The 18,045-nt window shown below is 31.3% G+C and overlaps 1 protein-coding gene across 1 annotated transcript; it reads left to right on the top strand.

The window, feature by feature from the left end:
• Positions 1 to 613: 613 nt before the first annotated feature.
• LOC105321723 (uncharacterized) lies at positions 614 to 17,299 on the top strand. Its single transcript, XM_066073329.1, has 7 exons — positions 614 to 691; positions 11,058 to 12,340; positions 12,746 to 12,836; positions 13,133 to 13,180; positions 13,316 to 13,438; positions 13,696 to 13,812; positions 17,015 to 17,299. Exons 1-7 carry the CDS (start codon positions 631 to 633, stop codon positions 17,248 to 17,250), a joined length of 1,959 nt encoding a protein of 652 aa, XP_065929401.1. The 5' UTR covers positions 614 to 630; the 3' UTR covers positions 17,251 to 17,299.
• The last annotated feature ends 746 nt before the right edge of the window (positions 17,300 to 18,045 follow it).

The raw sequence follows: 18,045 nt of genomic DNA, 5'->3' as shown, positions 1-18,045 counted from the left end.
TAGCTTTTATTAATTAGTGGGTTTGTGTATAATTCATTGTTAAAAAAAATACCATTAAATTATGTGCTATATATACCTTTTACAAAGAAATAATAGATATGAATGGAATGAGACTTCTTAAATGATAGGCGAATTTTTGTCGCCTTTTAAATCAAATGTACATACATGTTTCGTAATGACCAAGAGGATAATGGGATTACCGTAAAACTTTTTAAAAATGAAAAACAATGAGCGATATTTGATGTTGTATGCAAGGCAACATTTTTTTTCTTTAATTTTCTATTGTTCAGAGACCATGTGATGAAACATTTTTGTTGAAAATCTATATACACGCGCTTTGAAAGTATTTCATTTTGAACTGCATTGACTCGGTCCCAAATAAAACGTACTTTATTATTTTTTTTAGTGTGTTATTGTAGCGTGCAACCCTATTGATTATAACATATGAAAGCGGATAGGAACCCTCGGTTATCTTTCTGAGGACTAGTAGTTAAATATTCAACATCCTTTCTTAACCTTAATCCTTACATTAAATTTTCATGAATAAGAGTATCTCGAGAAAGTTGGAATTTCATATAGGAAAAAGTAAAACATTGTTATGATATTATTTATAGGTTTTTTAAAGAAAAGATGAGCGACAAAGCAAGAATTATCTTACTTGCCTGGTTTTTTGTGTTTTTTACCTGTTCAGGTAAGCAATTAAATGCTGTATAATACTAACCCTCATTAAAATAACTCTAAGATTTGTACAAATATTTATTTTTTTTTATTTTATTTGAAGTTGAACAATCAAATACGTTTTGTATACAATAAAGTGATTATAACAGCTCTGAGAAAATTTACTTCAAAACAAAATTTTTCCTTGGAATAAAGAGAGAGAGAGAGAGAGAGAGATACAGAGAGAGAGAGAGAGAGAGAGAGAGAGAGAGAGAGAGAGAGAGAGAGAGAGAGAAATAGAGAGAGAGAGAAATGGTTGTATAACATGAGTTAGAAATTGATTTATAGTTTTATATCATCTCTATACAGTCAATATAGTCTATACAATGGCTGCAATTTAGAATTAACCACCACATTCTAACAACTAATAAATATCTATTTAAAATAGGAAAGGAATGTAGTAAGTTATGTAACTTTTATAAACAACACGATGAGACAATTTTTCATGTACTATGGGAGTGTCCTAATGTTCAAGAACTCTTTGATGTCAATCAAAGAGAATTACAATCCAAAGAGATCCTTTAATTTTTATATTCGGGCTACACCCTGACCCTATTTCTACAGACATTTATTCTATCTTCCTGGTTATGAAATCCTATATCTATAGGAAAAGATGTCTTAATGAAGCACTAACAATTCATGAATTACTTATAGATATTAAATCACATATATCAACTCTCAGATATATAGCTACCCGAAATTGCAGATTAGATGAATAGATAAGATAAGATAAGATAAGATGTTTATTTGGTACTTAAAAGCCATTGCCCACTGTACATCTAGGCATCATATTTATATGCAACATAAACATGTTATATACATAATGCATAAACATAGAAGATTTGTAACAATACTGTATTGTTTTAACATAGGTTGTCATAGAGTTAGCATCTCTTGTCTTATTGACAGACCTTTTTTGATAAAAATTGCTGTACATTTGATGACATTTTGGTCATTGCTGTTAAAAAGATGGTCAATACAAATTGGAACATCTTTTCTTTCTGATGGAGAGTGAAATAAAAAATTTCTTCTTAAGTCCTCTAACATTGGACAGTGAAATAGAAAATGTACTTCATTTTCAATTTGATTTAAATTACAAAGTTGACATAATCTATCTGCACTATCAATTCCCTAAAATCTATCCTCTTCAATACGTAATTTATGTAAGGAACACCTGAAAGAGGCTAATGCCTGTTTTAAGGGGTAGCTTAGAGAGGAGAGGTAACTCTCACATGCAAGTTGTTTTTTGAACATCACATAGAAAGCACACTTTGGTGAATTGTCTAACTTTGAGTTCCATTCCTGTAGGGCACAGTCTCTCACCCTTTGGTTCAATTCTGACATAAAGACCTTTGGATCTCCAGGGCAACCACTTAACCAAACGTCCCCAAAGCTGTAGTGATTTAAGACTGATTTCAATTTAGATACCCAGTTTGGAGTTGAACGATTGCTGCACAAATCCAAATTATAAAGCATCTCGAAACACTGTCTTGGATATCTTGAAGTTTCCATTTTTTGTATTTTCAGCCAGTATTTCACTGGTTTTATCATGTATATAACATAAAGGATTAGTCTTCCACTTTCTCCTCTAGCCATTATATTGGTGGCTTTTTTGCTTATTCCCAATATCCATTTGCAAAAGTCATTCTGTACAGCTTCAATCTCTTCGTTGATATCAGTTCCCCAGACTTCTGCTCCATATGTTAGAATAGGAACGATAATGCTGTCAAAAAGTTAAAAACACACCTTGGGATCACGGTTATTCAGGATTTTCAAAGAATGTTTTAAAATATATAATGCTTTTCGTGCCTGAAGTGCCAGTGACTTACAGCATTGGGTCCATTTCAGTCGTTGGAAAATGTGGTACCAAGGTACTGGTAGTAAGACTCAACATCCATAGGTTTCCCGTTGAACATCCATTTTTCTGTGCCTGCAATTACTCCACCTCTCTCGAAAACCACTACTTTTGATTTGTCCATATTTACTGTTAGGTTCCACTTCAGACAGTACTTTTGTTGTACGTTTAGTTTCTTTTGTAGTCCATTTACAGTGTCTGATATCATAAGAAGATCGTCAGCAAACAGATTAGATGATTTCTATAAGAGATGGGAAACTTGGCTTTTTCTTCTTAATAGACTTGACTGAACAGTTATAGCAGACTCTGACTGTATAGATTTGAACAAATATTTATCTTGTTAACTCTTGCAATGAATTGCATTTTTTTAGACGACATGTACCCGTTTTCGACAATGACATCTAAAAGCTTCCAAATACACCCGACCTTTTTAAAAGTATTTTTTACATATTTCGCTGTGATCAAATTGCGAAAATTTAGAATTGCGAGCGCCAGACTTAGATGATTTTTCTTATAGTTAACAACTGTAAAAAATAAAAGCGATACTTTTTTTGCTGTATTTCACTTCAACAACAATACCCATTTACAAAAGCCAGATATCCCGGGTATTAGGAAAGTTCGCATCAGTATAATAAGAATGAAAATAACAGAACAAAAGTAATTTAAAGCAGGTTTGTCGAACGCTTTACCGTATTTTTAAACAAACTCATGTTTGAAAATTCTAGCATGATACCCATATCCTTAAATAAAGAATTTTTAATAAATTGTTTTAATTTTAAACTTTCTTGACAATCGTTTTTTATTCTACATCCCATTTTGAATTTGTATATCTTAAAAGCTATACAAGATATAATTGTATTATAAAACATTACTTTTGGGTTAGTTTCAACTTAAAAACCAATTACAACATGTTTCCATTTAACAATAAAATTTAAAGCATTGTTCAAATTATGCCATAATCATGACAATATCACAATAAAAAAAGATGTTTAATATCTTCATTTGAGATGTCACAATAGTCACATTTTGCATTTTGTCTTAATTTACATTTTTGCAAAAAAGAATTGGGACATAAGATATTGTTAAGCAGGTTGTAGTTGAATTCACTAATACGCTTGGCATACATGTTCTTTATCTTATTAGTATAAGCTTGGCAAATACTCTTTATAAACACAATAACTTCTGCTTAAATAAGATTGATGGCAAGGACGTTTAAACTTTCTTGACAACGTATTTTCTAAGATACAATGAACACCGTTATGAAAATTGAATGTATTTACAAAATCTGTTCTAGTAAAAACACAGCATTTTATGTCAAACAAAATACTTTTTTTCTTAATTACATTTCGAATTATATTATATTCAAACAACCAATTGGATCTATTTGACAGAATATCTGGAAATTCATGTAATGATTTAAACACACCATTTTCATTAAATACATCTTTTACATACAAAATATTACTCGCTATCCATTTCTTAAAAACATAATGTTTTGCCTTTGTATTGAAACAAATTGTTATTCCTCAATGGCTGCCGTGCAAACTTGACGTCTGATAAATTAGATACATCTATTGTCTTTTTACATTCATTAAAGTAACTAAATATTTCTTTATAAAAAATGGGCAATTTAGATATTAGTGTAAAGTTTTCGGTTTTTGTTTCAGACAGTGTCAGTAAATAATTCAAATCTATTTTCATTACATTCAAGTAGCTGTTTTCAATGTTATTAATGACATTAGATTCATCAGTTAATCGTTTAACCCATGATGCCTTAGGGTCTTTAGTTTTAGCTCTATATCTACTAAACCTAAACCACCATTTTCTTGTTTTCCTATTACTGTTTCTCTCCTTATTCTATCACGTTTATTCCATATAAAGTTAAAAATACTATTTTTCATTCAATCGTTTTCTGGAATAGGTAAGATTGAACCAACATATATTAATTTTGATACGGCTAAGAAGTTAACAACACATGTTTTTCCAAAAATTGTTAACTTTCTTTTCTTCCATGATTCGAATAATTTCTCCATATCTTCATAGATTTTTAACCTATTAAAATTATAACATTGTTCTTTGTTATGTCCAATAAAGATACCTAAACAACGAACAACATTGTTGGTAACACTAATATTACAAACTTCTGTGTACCTGTCTTTGAGATTTCCTATAAGTATGCACTGTGGTTTTTTTTTCTTATTAGATTTTGATCCAGCATGATTGCAAAAATGTTCAACAGTTTTGATTGCCTTTTCTAGTGACTTTATATTTCCCAAAGCTAGGGTAACATCATCTGCATGTTGTAAATTTTTTTATTTCTGTAGATGAGTTATTTTAAGTTGAATGCCTTTAATTTGATCATTGGTTTTTAGTTTCAAAGATAACATTTCTGCTACGAATAAATACAACAAAGCTGAAATAGGACAACCCTGTCTTATTCCTCTAGACATCGAGCAAGTTTTTGAAACCCAACCATTTTTTTTTTAATTCTAAAGATTAAATTTGTATACAAAATGTTTACCCAGGTAATAAAGTGGTCCCCAAAATTAATTTTTTAAGCACGTGTTATAAAAAATTCCATTCCACCGAATCGAACGCTTTTTCAAAATCTATAATTAAAAGAATACCAACATTCGCATGTTCTATGCAATATTCATAAATATCTAAGACAATTCTAGCATTTATTCCAATAAATCGCTCTTTGATGTATGCAGATTGCTCTTTGCTAATTAATTTATCAATAACTTTTTGTAATTGTCTTGCAAATATTAAGGCAATAATTTTATAATCTGTATTTGTTAAACTTAACGGTCTATAGTTTTTTTTTAAAATCGGTTTGAATAAAAGGGTAATCATTCTCGTGTTTTTGTTATGTGTACCTGAAATGCGTCTGATAATCATATTTTTCGTCAAATCTAAATTTTCGTTACTAACATATATGTAATCTATTCTGCTTTTAGGGCAGTTATCTGCATCGCACCACGTAAAACCATTTTTATCAGGATATTTATGTTTCCAAATATCAACAAGATCTAATTTATGTAAGATTTCAGATAAGCGTTTCTGTGATTTATCATTTTTCATTAAAATCACCCCATAAAACACTTTACTCCCCAGAATTGTATGCGTGGAAGAAAAAGACCTAAGTCTATTAAAAAATTCTATTCTCGTATTTTCCGTGTTTGATGCATACACATTGATAAACGTAATAAAAGTATAGTCTATTTTTACATTTACTAAGAGTTTTCTAGCATCTTCAGATTTATGCACGTTGAGGATATCTACAATAGGTTCTTTACGAAAAAGAATAGAGACTCCTCTACTTTATGGAAAGTCAGAAAATGCATGTATACAGTTACCATTCCATCTGGAATTATAATTTTCTTTATATGTTTCTATAAAATGAGTTTCCTGCAACAATACTTCATCAAATCTATTCTGTTCTAACCATATATAAAACTTATTTCTTAAAAATCGCCAGGGTCTTTTAAATATTAGTTTATCGCGTTTCATTAGAAATTGCCTTATATACGAGGGTCAATCAAGAAATAAGAAAATAAAGCGGCTTTTTATACTATATTTTTTCAAATACAAAATTGTTTGAGACAATATATCCCGTCATTATTTGGTACATAGAATCTCAAGACAATACTTAATTGGGGTTTCAATATTATCTAATTTTAACCCCAATATGTAGAGTTATTACTTTCGATATTATATGGTTTATTGTTGACATTACACAAATTTTGATCGTGCGCCGTGACATCGATTCTGCAATTATATTATAAATATTTCTTAGAAATAAAGGAATATATGGACTTTTTTTATTTCCAAATTGTTTGATACTATTGTTAAATGATGTCGACCAGTGATCCTCGTACAAGTAGTTGTCATCAGTCATTTGGATGCGGTCGATAATTGAAATAATATGATTATTTCTAAATACCAATCGGTGGTAACGAATTGTCACAAATTTCTTCAGTTTAAATAGTTTGGAGCAAATCGGTAAATTAAACAGCAAAGCATCCTGAAATTGTTTTGGGGTCTCTTTGTCGTAGAAACAAGAACTTGAAATGAAAAAATAACAATGTTCAACTAAAATGAAAACAAAATGTAAGTAATCGGAGCTTTATGTTTTCAGGATAAACTGTGTAAAGCAGTAACTGTCAATATTTTAATAAAAGTAATATGTTTAAGTTTTAATTCCTACTGCATAAAGTGTTAAACATTGTACTGAAATATATGAAGCATTACAAGCTCTCATAAAATTCCAATGATAGCTCAGTAAGCATGCTTGACAAATTTCAGCAACAATATTGATTCATATGCACTAAAAAGTCTATTGATTACTTGTATTATAACCTAAATATTTCATAAGGTCAACCAAAGGAACAAAAAAAATTGTAATATTTTGCAATGTCATCTGTTCTCTCCATTTTATTTACGTTATATGCGTTTGTTTAATGGGGATGTGCGGCCATCTTGTACATTTGAGGATAAGAATGTAAACATTTCTTCAACTGGCTTGTTTCTGCTCGAAACTGGCCAAAATTATTGCCAAAAGATAAAATAGCTAAAAATATGAAGTCCTACGTGTCAGTTTGTTTGAAAAATGTGCATACAAGAACAAGACAATGCCTTTTTAATCACATAGATAAGCTGTCGAACTGCGCAGCTACAGCCTTACTTTGAAGATTTAAAAATATTGAAAAATATGAAAGGGCTTCATTGATGTCCTCTCTACAACCATTAGTGAGAAAAAGTTTGAATCTTGCTCGTTTAAGTCATAACTTTGCCTCAAAATGGGGTACCCTGTTTTTTTCAGTCGGCATGGGATCTAATTTTAGAGCAAGAAAAATCAAGTCTACACTTAGAACTCCTGTGTCTATGGAGAAAAATTGACGTTATATTTTTATAGAAGAAAGTATATGTAAATTCTAAAGAATCCGTTTTGAATTTTATATACATCTCCATACTTGTCCCATGTTTGTTTTAAAGGGTTTTAGATTTGTTAGTTCTATAAGTACTAATATAAAATAAAGTACATTTTTTTGTAGAAGTGGGATAGCGGTCCAAAAAAGTGACTGTCTTAAATTTAAAAAGTATACGTTATATTTTCATTGGGAAAAAAATGTCAATTTGATATACCTCTCTATATCTGCCCATGTTTGTTTTTTTGGAGATTTGTTAGCTCTAGAAGTATAAATTAAAGTTAATTCTTTTTAGAAGTTGGATAGGGTTTCAAAAAATTAATTGTCTTAAATTAAAAAGTATACATTATATTTCAATGAAAATATATCTGCAATGTACCTCTAGAGACAAATATATCTTGTGGTTTTTTGAGATCCTTTTTTAAGAATAGGGTACCTTACTTTGAGACAAAGACAAATATATCTTGTGGTTTTTTGAGGCCCATTTTAAGAATAGGGTACCTAACTTTTAGACAAAGTTACAACTTAAATAAGCAAGTTTAGACGGCATTTTTCTCAACAAATGGTTTAAGAGAGGACACCAATGAAAACCTTTTATATTTTTAAATATTCAATATAAGGCTGTAACTGCGCAGTTCGACAGCTAATCTATGTGATTAAAAAGGCATTGTCCTGTTCTTGTATGGATACTTTTCAAACAAAATGACATGTAGGACTTCGTATTTATTGCATTAATATCTTTTGGTAACATTATTGGCCAGTTTCGAGCAGAAACTGGCCAGTTCAAGAATGGCCGCACATCCCCCTTAATGACAGAACTTCATATTCTGTAGAATTTCCTCATGTAAAACCTATGCTTATTTATTTATGGTCAAGATCAGCAATTACCATTTATCAAAGATTTTCATGTACCTAACCATATACAACATAAACCCTGAGTCTTAAGTATACATTTTATGTATATCTTTCCTGTCACAACCGACTCATCCCTATGCCAATGACAAAAAGTTACGCCAATGAAATATACATCGACACGATTTTTAATCAAAATTCAATTTTTTTTTCTATGTATGAAATGGTTTACTTGCACACTTTGAACGATTGACCAAATTTTAATGTTAGAAGTCAAGTTATAACAGAGATACAGAGTTAAGATTTCGTTAAGTAAACAAAACTCGAATTTATATTTGTTTATAGATGATCTAAAGCTTGGAGTTACCATTTTTTGACAAAATGACTCGTGGGGCAAAGAAAGTAAACTGACTCAATGTTTTGATATATAATTTTATAACAGAATCAAAGTATTGAAGTACTGACGGGAGTTGATTTTATCGATTATCATTTATTTTGAATCAACTTATCTTGCGTGGCAATTAGTTTCTAGTCTGTATTTAAATTACGCACTTTTTTATAATATGAATTTTAATTAGACTTTTCAGACAAGAATTTAGAGAAACCCCATATGAATCATGTTGTGTAATATTTAAAGATAGATTTCAAACTTTGTATTAGTAATCGAAACAATTCTAAAAATTGTATGGATCCAAGCACTATTGATATTGAACTCCAGTCTCGTTCAACAAGACGCTCAGCTGTCTCCGTTAAACTCCGACAAGCAAGAGAGCCTCTCTGTTTGTCGGAGATTTACGGAGACAGCCGAGCTTTTGGTTGAACGAGACTACAGTACCGATCAGACCCAACCTAACACCAGAGTAAACCGCAACTAAACCCCGGGTTTACTTTCTGGGTTTACTTTGGGTTTACTTTTTGAAAATTTGGGTCCACTCGGGGTTTACTTTGGGTTTACTCGAGAATTACTTTTGGAGTCAACTATACGCACTGAAGTGTGAAGCAGACCTGTATTTTATCTTATCTTCATACTGCCTGTAATTCCTGCCCCGTGTATATTCCGAATACACATGTAGCGTCTGCTTTCAGGGTATTCTTCTGATCGGGGTTTACTCTCTGTGTCCACTCTGGGTTTACTTGGGGTTTACTCTGGGTCCACTCTAGTAAACCCAGAGTAAACCCAGAAAGTAAACCCAGGGTTTAGTTGGGGTTTACTTTCTGTTAGGTTGGGTCTGATCGGTACTGTATATTAAACTCTGGCGTAGGAATACACGAGACTACATAAATATCTAAATTGTTCGTATTATATAAAATCTTACTATTTTCAAAGTGTTTATAGATAAGTTTCCTTGGAAAACAATGCTTCAGCATACATTACGTCGAATTTTTCTATTATATGCAAGAACTAAGACTTTTCAGCGGTGATGATTTGTGCTTAGGTCCAAACACTGTTTCACTTTCGGTTTGCCAGAGTGACTGCATAGGAGAGTTAATTAAAATAAACTCCCAAAAAGCAACAACAATTGACCGAAATTTATACCAACAATGAATACATGTGTACACAATAACAATGCGTGAGGTTTGTTTACAAAACAAAGAATATCAAACTCCGTATCTTGCTTATTACTCAATATTTGAACTTCGAATTTTGACAAAACATTAAAAATACCCAAACTACTAATCGAAATAATAAAAATGGAAACATAGAATTTAAAATTCTTAACTCAAACCGTGTCGAAGTCCCTTTAACTTCAAATTCATTTATATATGGGCTAATATTTCTATTGACATGTAGAAAAATGGTCACCTAAAGAAATGACCCGGTATTAATTTCTGAAATAAACTTTAGAGAAATGAACAATGTTTTATTTAGGATAATGAAAAAGAAACAAATCCCCCCGTTCTGCATTCAATCCATAAGAAGAGTTGTCCCAACCATTAAACATAAAATTTTCACACTAAAGGGCTTAACTCATTCGTATATCACGTGAGGGAGAGATAAGCAAACAAATAGATTGATAACATGTAACATCAATGTAAAAATCACATTTTTTTAAAGGACTATAATTGGTATGGTCAAATATCTGCCCCCAATTTTAACCAATTTCTAAACAGTATCATATGAAAATCAAATCTTCATAAATCATTGTACAGAGGATGCCTATCAATTTAATCTTGATTTTAGTCATCATTGCTCATTCGCTGTTTATTTATGACATCGCCTAAATGATTAAATTCCCGCATAATGAAAAAATTGTAATTTTTCCTTTTTATTTTGCATTCGGAAGTATAGAGCACAGGTCTGCTCAAGTACGATTTTAACATAATTATGTTTTTCTTCATATGATTATACACATCATACTAAAAAATGGTTCTTGAGCAAGTTTGCACCTAGTTACCTAGTCGAAAAACCCTTGGAACACCCATATTTTGCTACAAAACATCAATTTATCAAAATAAGACAATCTTCATTACGTCATTTCTACAATATGATGTAACTGTGGTGATAATCTTTTACACACTCATTTCCGATATGATTTCAATTATCTTCTACTTTATTTTTAAAACTTTTTAAAAAACTTTAATTTTGGGGGCAACAAATGCATAATACCGCACATAGTCCTTCCGAACAAAAACTATGACAATTTGATTTACGATAAATTGTAACATGTAGCTGACTAAATTTTGAAATTATGTAATACTAGGTAAAGAAATACCAGACAACATGGGGAGAGATTTCATCATTGGATTCATGGAAGCATCCCGTGCCTTACGTGGAGATCCTTCACGAATCCCGTTAAAATTATTTATAACGACTTCCAGTCTTGCCACTGTTAGTGTTTCAATATCAGCTCCATATGCGAAAGATATTTACCCTGGAGAAAACATAACAGTGACAAAAGGAGTTGTTAGACAAGTAACACTTCCAAAGTCTCTCAGAGTTCAAGGAACAAAACGATCCCGTAAAGCTGTCCATATTATTTCATCTGATGAAATTGTGGTTTTTGGCATTAACAGCGCCGACAAATCAACAGACGGGTTTCTTGGAATACCCGTTGATGTTTTAGGAACGCAGTATTTTGTACCTTCCTTCTATTCGAATACTCAACGATTCTATAAATCTGCAATAGTAATCGTAGCCACAAAAGACAGAACCAGACTGCAAATAAAGATCAAGTCAACAAATGGTGGGATAATCATTTTTGAGAATAAAAAGTATGGGAATAATGACTGGCTTAATACCTCCATCAGTAGGTTTGGGGTATTGCAACTCCAGTGTCAAGGTGACTTAACAGGGACCTTTGTTCAAGCATCACAGAAAATATCTGTTTTTGGAGGATCTACGGTAACAAACATTGGAGCAGGAATATCTAGAGATCACATTGAGGAGCAAATACCCCCGGTGAATGTTTGGGGAAAACGTTTTGCAATGAGACCTGTGCCTGATACAAATCCAAACCTCGTCAGAGTTTTGGCAAGTGAAGATGACACAGTGATTACCATCAACAATCATCACATACACACTTTAAAAACAGGACAGTTTTACGAAACAAGAGTTTCAAGTACTTACTTTATTTCATCCAACAAACCGGTCTTAGCAGTTCAGTATGTTCCCAGTGGAACTTCTGGAGGGCATGGCGATCCCGCCATGACTCTTGTTCCACCAATAGAGCAAAATAATGTATTTTACTCTTTCTCGACACCAAAATCATCTAAGGATGAAAACTTCGACAACACCTTTATTTTCCTGATGGAAGGGCTGTCATATAAGGATTTGGTATTAGATGAAAATCCCATCCCACAAGGAGGGGTTTTCAGTGTTTCTCAAATTAACAATATCTCGACCGGTTACATTAAGATCCCACATGGCAGCCACACATTGAGACATTCATCAGGAACATTACCAATTGGTGGCATTTTATATGGCGGAGCTCCATATGAATCATACGCTTTTCCAGTTGGTCAAAGATTTACAGCAATCAATCAGGTATTAAGTGCAAGGTGTTAGTAATTAAAAAAAATTGAGAGCACGTTTATAACAAGTATTTTTGTAACAGACTACTTAAATAATGCACGTGTGGAATGATAAAGTGCATACAATTCAACATGATAACAGCATCAAGAATATGAAATACGAAACTTTCCCTAATTGATTTTAAATTTTGATACCCAAAAAGAAATGTTATTCTTTTTTACATGTATGTTATGGCATTCAGGTATATTTGCATATATTTTTTTCATACTCTGTCCGCAAAATTAAAGTTTAAAATAGAACTACAATCTTTGCGGGAAACACGAGTTATGAGGTTTTTTTGCCATATTTTCTGCCTTGATACTGGCATGAAACACCAAAGAAAGCCTTCTATATTTAGATTTATTTTCTACTGCACAGGAATGTCGGCCTCAACCTATGGAAGTTGGCGATGGTTTAGACAATGATTGTGATGGACGAGTGGATGAAGAGATATGCAATGATTATAAAGGTTTTCTGTAGTTATTGATCATTATCATGTCGATGACATGTTAATGTTCATTTGTTACCAATAAACTTCAGAAATGCGATTTCATTTGCGCTTGCATCTCAAAAGATCGGTAGCTACATGTACTGAATAGGACAACATTCATTGGTCATTAAATTCAAAATTTGTAGGTCTCAGATGCAATTACATATGTACGAGATTAAATCTTAAGTGTTTTATTTATTATTTGTCGAAGTTTCCAATCAAAATGAATCCATAAAATGGAAAATAGAAATAAAAATAACCATTAATATTTGCAGACAATGATGCAGATGGGAAAGAAAACGAAGATTGTGTCATTAGACTCAGTAAGAAATACAGCATATTTGCCTCGAAAATTTAGTGCATTGCAAGTAATGCAAAACGATATTTATTCGTTCACGAAGCTTATAGATACCATTTTATTTTGGTGATATGATATTATATGCAAATCTTTTTTTGAGGTACGACTAAAATTGCAACAACAGAACTAACAACAACATCAACAAGTTCAACAGTCAGACCAGCTACACAAACTACATTATCGACACTGACCACAACAAAACAACCAATGACAAAGAGAAAAAGTATGGGTTTTTTTACTTTCATTTTGTTGGCTTAAACTTTGTACGTACTGTCCTTAGACAATACACACTAATATATGCTATTTCTTGTAAGAAATAAATTGTATTTTGCATCAAAAGTTTAGTTTATCGCTGAAGAACATAAAAGAAGATAAAGTAACAAAAATATATTTATTCATACACGAAGCTCATTGATATTGTTCGATTTTTATAATATTATATGATTTGATATGACATGACATGCAACTCTATATCATAAGGTACGACTAAAATTGCAACAACGAAAGTAACAACAACATCCACAAGTTCAACAGCCAGACCAACTACATCAACTTCACAGACCACGACAACAATACAACCAACAACAAAGAGAGAAAGTATGATTACATCTTACACTTATGGAGTTTTAACGGAGAATATAGACCCGGGTTGAAAATTGAACCGGGGGTCATTTTTCAACGTTAAATATTGACCCGGGGTCATTTTTCAACATTGAAAACTGGGACCAAAAGTGGTGGAATTTATACCCGTGGTCATTTTTCAACAGCTTAAAAAAGATTTTTATAAACTTTGAATATCTCGACACGTTGAGAATTGACCTTGTTGAAAATTAACTCCAAGTTCAGAGTTTTAAACTGTTTTTTAATTGAACTGGATTTTGCGCTATGTGGTTAAAATTTACATATATAGTTTTAGTTTTAAAATTTCAATTCTGTCCTACTTTCCGATACATATGCTTTATTGTGTGATTTGTTAAGGTTGATTTGGTATAACAATCGTTTAATATTAAGACTGAAAACTTTGTATCCATTTATAAAACTATGTAACTAAACCTAAGAAGATGACCTTTTGCTTCTGAATGTGACGGACGAGTTGGGTTAGTATCTTTTTAGGACATAGAACTGATTTTCATTCCCTCATGGGACATAGATTAAAGGTCACCAAGGACATATTAACTATAAGTTTTTACTGTCAAAATATTTTGTATCTTAAAGAAAATAGGTTATTTGTTTTCAATTGTACTTAGAACAGAATACAAATAATGTCTCTTTTTTAAAAAAACTGACATCAACCATGATCCCCCCTTTTATCGGGATATGATGATTGTCTCTTAATTAAAATAAAATTGTCAAAATCTCTGATAAATATGTCCAATATATATGTGACGTTTTAAGCAAATCGACATACATGTAGCTTAATTCAATCCACAGGCACCTGACGTTCTATATTTTTTACGTAATAGAAAAATATACACTATGCCTAATAATACAATGTATCTAACTATTATTAGATAAAGGATTTATATATCTACAGCGCGGTCGCAATTTTAGAAATATATGAATAACACAAAGCAGCAACTATTATAGGCAAAAGATTCACTATGAATAAAATAGTTGATTCATATTTTAAGGGATAATATTGTAATTCTAAATATAGTCATCAAAATGTTTCATTTTTTCGTCTGAATGTTAAAACATGTAAGCATGTAAGCATTAAATGCTAAGAATAAACATAAAAACAACTGGTTAAATCAATCCAAGTTATATATATTATTTAAATAACGTGCTTATTTGGTTGTGGATTTTGAATAGGTTTTATGATCGATATTCCACTATGCGGGTAAATTTTCAACGGACCGGGGTCTTTAATTCAACACCTTTGGTCTCAATATTCAATTTGGTAAAATGACTTCATCTTTTTTTCAGTACTGTCCTATTGTAAATAAAACATCTCATTTAAAGTTTTGGAAAATACCATATATTTTAGAATGGAACTAATTGCTAAACAATGCTCACGTAGAAAATTTAATGACATGCAACTCTATAATTGCCCCTCCCCCCCCAACACACACAAAATTATTGCAATCTTAAGTCGATTAATCCTGTTACCACTATTTTCGTCATTTATCGAAGACAACTATTTGATGAAATTGTCACTGGTGACGAATTAAATTATTTTCGGGTTACAAAGCCGATATGTGTCATCACACAAAATACAGTTTTTCAATAATTATCATTATTCATTATTATAGCATCGGCACAAGTCTGCATAACTTTAGTTCATTTAAAGCATAATGATTTGATCCTTATCATATCCTTCCCCTATTTGAATACTTAACAAATTCATTACTTGTGAATTGAACATATAAAAAGGTCTTTATGTAATATATTTTACACTTTTAAAAAGAATTAACAAGTGACACATTCTTTTTAAAGGATGATAAAAAGTAATTGGCAACTACAAAGATAAAACCCCAAAAGCATTGATCTTGTGTTGTGACACGATATCGACTTTGACTTTAAATCAGTTAATAAGTCAGAACCATGGTTGACATTTGAACAAAGGAACATTCTTACAAATACGTTAATTGTAATAATCTGGTAAATTATTTCCATTTCTTTCTTCAACAAGTTTTTTTTAAAGGAATTTATTTGTAATCAACATACAAACGACTTTACTGAAATGAATAAATAAAAGGAAATAGTAACAACAAAGAACTTTATGCAAATAGATTTACTACATTGCATGTCAACGAAATTTTAACTTCTTTTAAAGGGGCATGGTCACGATTTTGGTCAAAAATTATTTTTCCGATTTTAGTATTAACAATGTATCAAAAAGTCATTTTTTATAGGCAACCGAAATTTGAGTGTCATTTGTTGAGTTATAATCGAGTTACAGAGCTTGAAATTCTTTGCTATGTAAACAAAGCGTCTGTTTACATTTTGAACGTTGAAGAAAAATTTCAGTTATAAATCGAAATCGAATGTTTTAAACGTTAGGACGTGTTTATCTATGATTAAGATGAATGAAAAGAAAGACAAATAAGCTGGAAAAAAGATTTTTTACAGGTATATTGAACATATGTAAATAAAAACAGGGCACGAGCCTTGTTTACATGATTAAGAATTGTGAGCTCTGTATCTTGCTTATAATTCTACGAATGACTCTCAAATTTTATTTGACCATTAGAAATGCATTTCTAAAGCGTTGTAAATAATACACATACAAACAGAATTTCACCAAATCGTGACCATGCCCCTTTAAACGAGTTTATTACACGTACTTTAACTTTTGTAAACCGTGTGCGCATATATGTTCGCATTGTTATATCTTTGTCAATATCACCTTTGTTTGTCATTTGATTTTCTGCGTTGCTATTACGTTTCATATCCCGAAAGGGCGTGGTTTTATCATTTAAAGTTAAGTTCATTTATTCAATTCCTTTTCAACTGATCAGATTCAATAAATTGCAATGAAATTATGATTTTTTAAATTATAAACAAATTTTATGTCTTTCAAAACTTTTCACACAGAAAGAATAACGTTTAAAAATGGAATGAAATATATGGTTGAAGTTGTTAACTTATAGAAATCTTACATACATATTTAAAAAAAATTAAGTATCGAAAGATTTATGAATTACGTCTGATGTATATGCATGAAATGTCTTTTAAACTACAACCAATTTATCTGCATGTTTCTAAAAATACTACCGAATAATTTCCAAACTATATTTTTTCTTGTTGGTTGTTTCCACACTAATTGACATTTTAGTATATTTATTTCATCTTCAAGTAAACATGAACGAGGAAAGACCCCAGTGGTTCACTTTGACGGAGATCGGAATAATCAGTGGCGTGTCTATCGTTGTATTGGGGGCCATTGGAATGTGCTGTAAGAAATGCTGGGGTCTACTCAAAGACCGGGATGATGATGATGACGATGAAGATAAAAAACGATATAGACGCAAGAGAAGGAGTACGACCAGGTTACCTCTCGGAGGTCCTAGTATTCGACCCATCTATATGTAAATTTCAACCTATTTAAAACAGAAGTAATGCTATTTTTATTCCGTAGGGATTCGACGTACATTTTTTTTTTAAAAATGTGATGAGTTTTTTATTATACTGAGTATTATCTTATGTTAAATTGCATTCTGAAATAAATATATGGGTTTTTATAATTTATGATTCTAGCTTAAAAGTCATGAAAATGGAATTGAACCGCTTTTTAAACGTCAAAAGTCCGCTGATACATTGGATTAAACATATGAGTTTCATCTTTGGTAAATCAATGGTTTCTTATGGACCAATAAAATCTGGATAGTTACTTTCTTACGACAGCAATAATTTTTGGTAAAGTCTTGTTGTGAAAAGTCAGATTTTTCTGGTCAGAGTCGACGTCATAAAGACGTTAACTAAAAGTTTACCGTGTCAATATTTTGAAAACAAAATAGCTTATTTAGTTTATTTAAACACGATAATTATGAACGGGAATGAAGAGAATCATTCGACTTCACTAAACTGTACACGACATATTGCTACCACATATCAACTAATTTACAAGATCGTACACACATTGTGTGTGTGTGATGGGTATAGCGTTATAATGATACAAATCATCTTGCAAATGTTTATGCAAGTTTAATTTTTTCAGGATTAAAAGGATGCCAATGATAATAAAATTTGTGTTTTACGCCATCGCATTCGATCCTTCTACCCAGCATTTAAGAGAAATCACTGGTTTCCTTTAAGACACTTATAGCTAATTGAATGTAAACAATCTTACAGCAGAATTCTGTTATTGAATTTATTATCTGTTATTTG

This window comes from Magallana gigas, chromosome 2 (genome assembly GCF_963853765.1).
Source record: "Magallana gigas chromosome 2, xbMagGiga1.1, whole genome shotgun sequence".
Taxonomy (NCBI): domain Eukaryota; kingdom Metazoa; phylum Mollusca; class Bivalvia; order Ostreida; family Ostreidae; genus Magallana; species Magallana gigas.
This window is presented reverse-complemented; position numbering and strand designations above follow the sequence as displayed.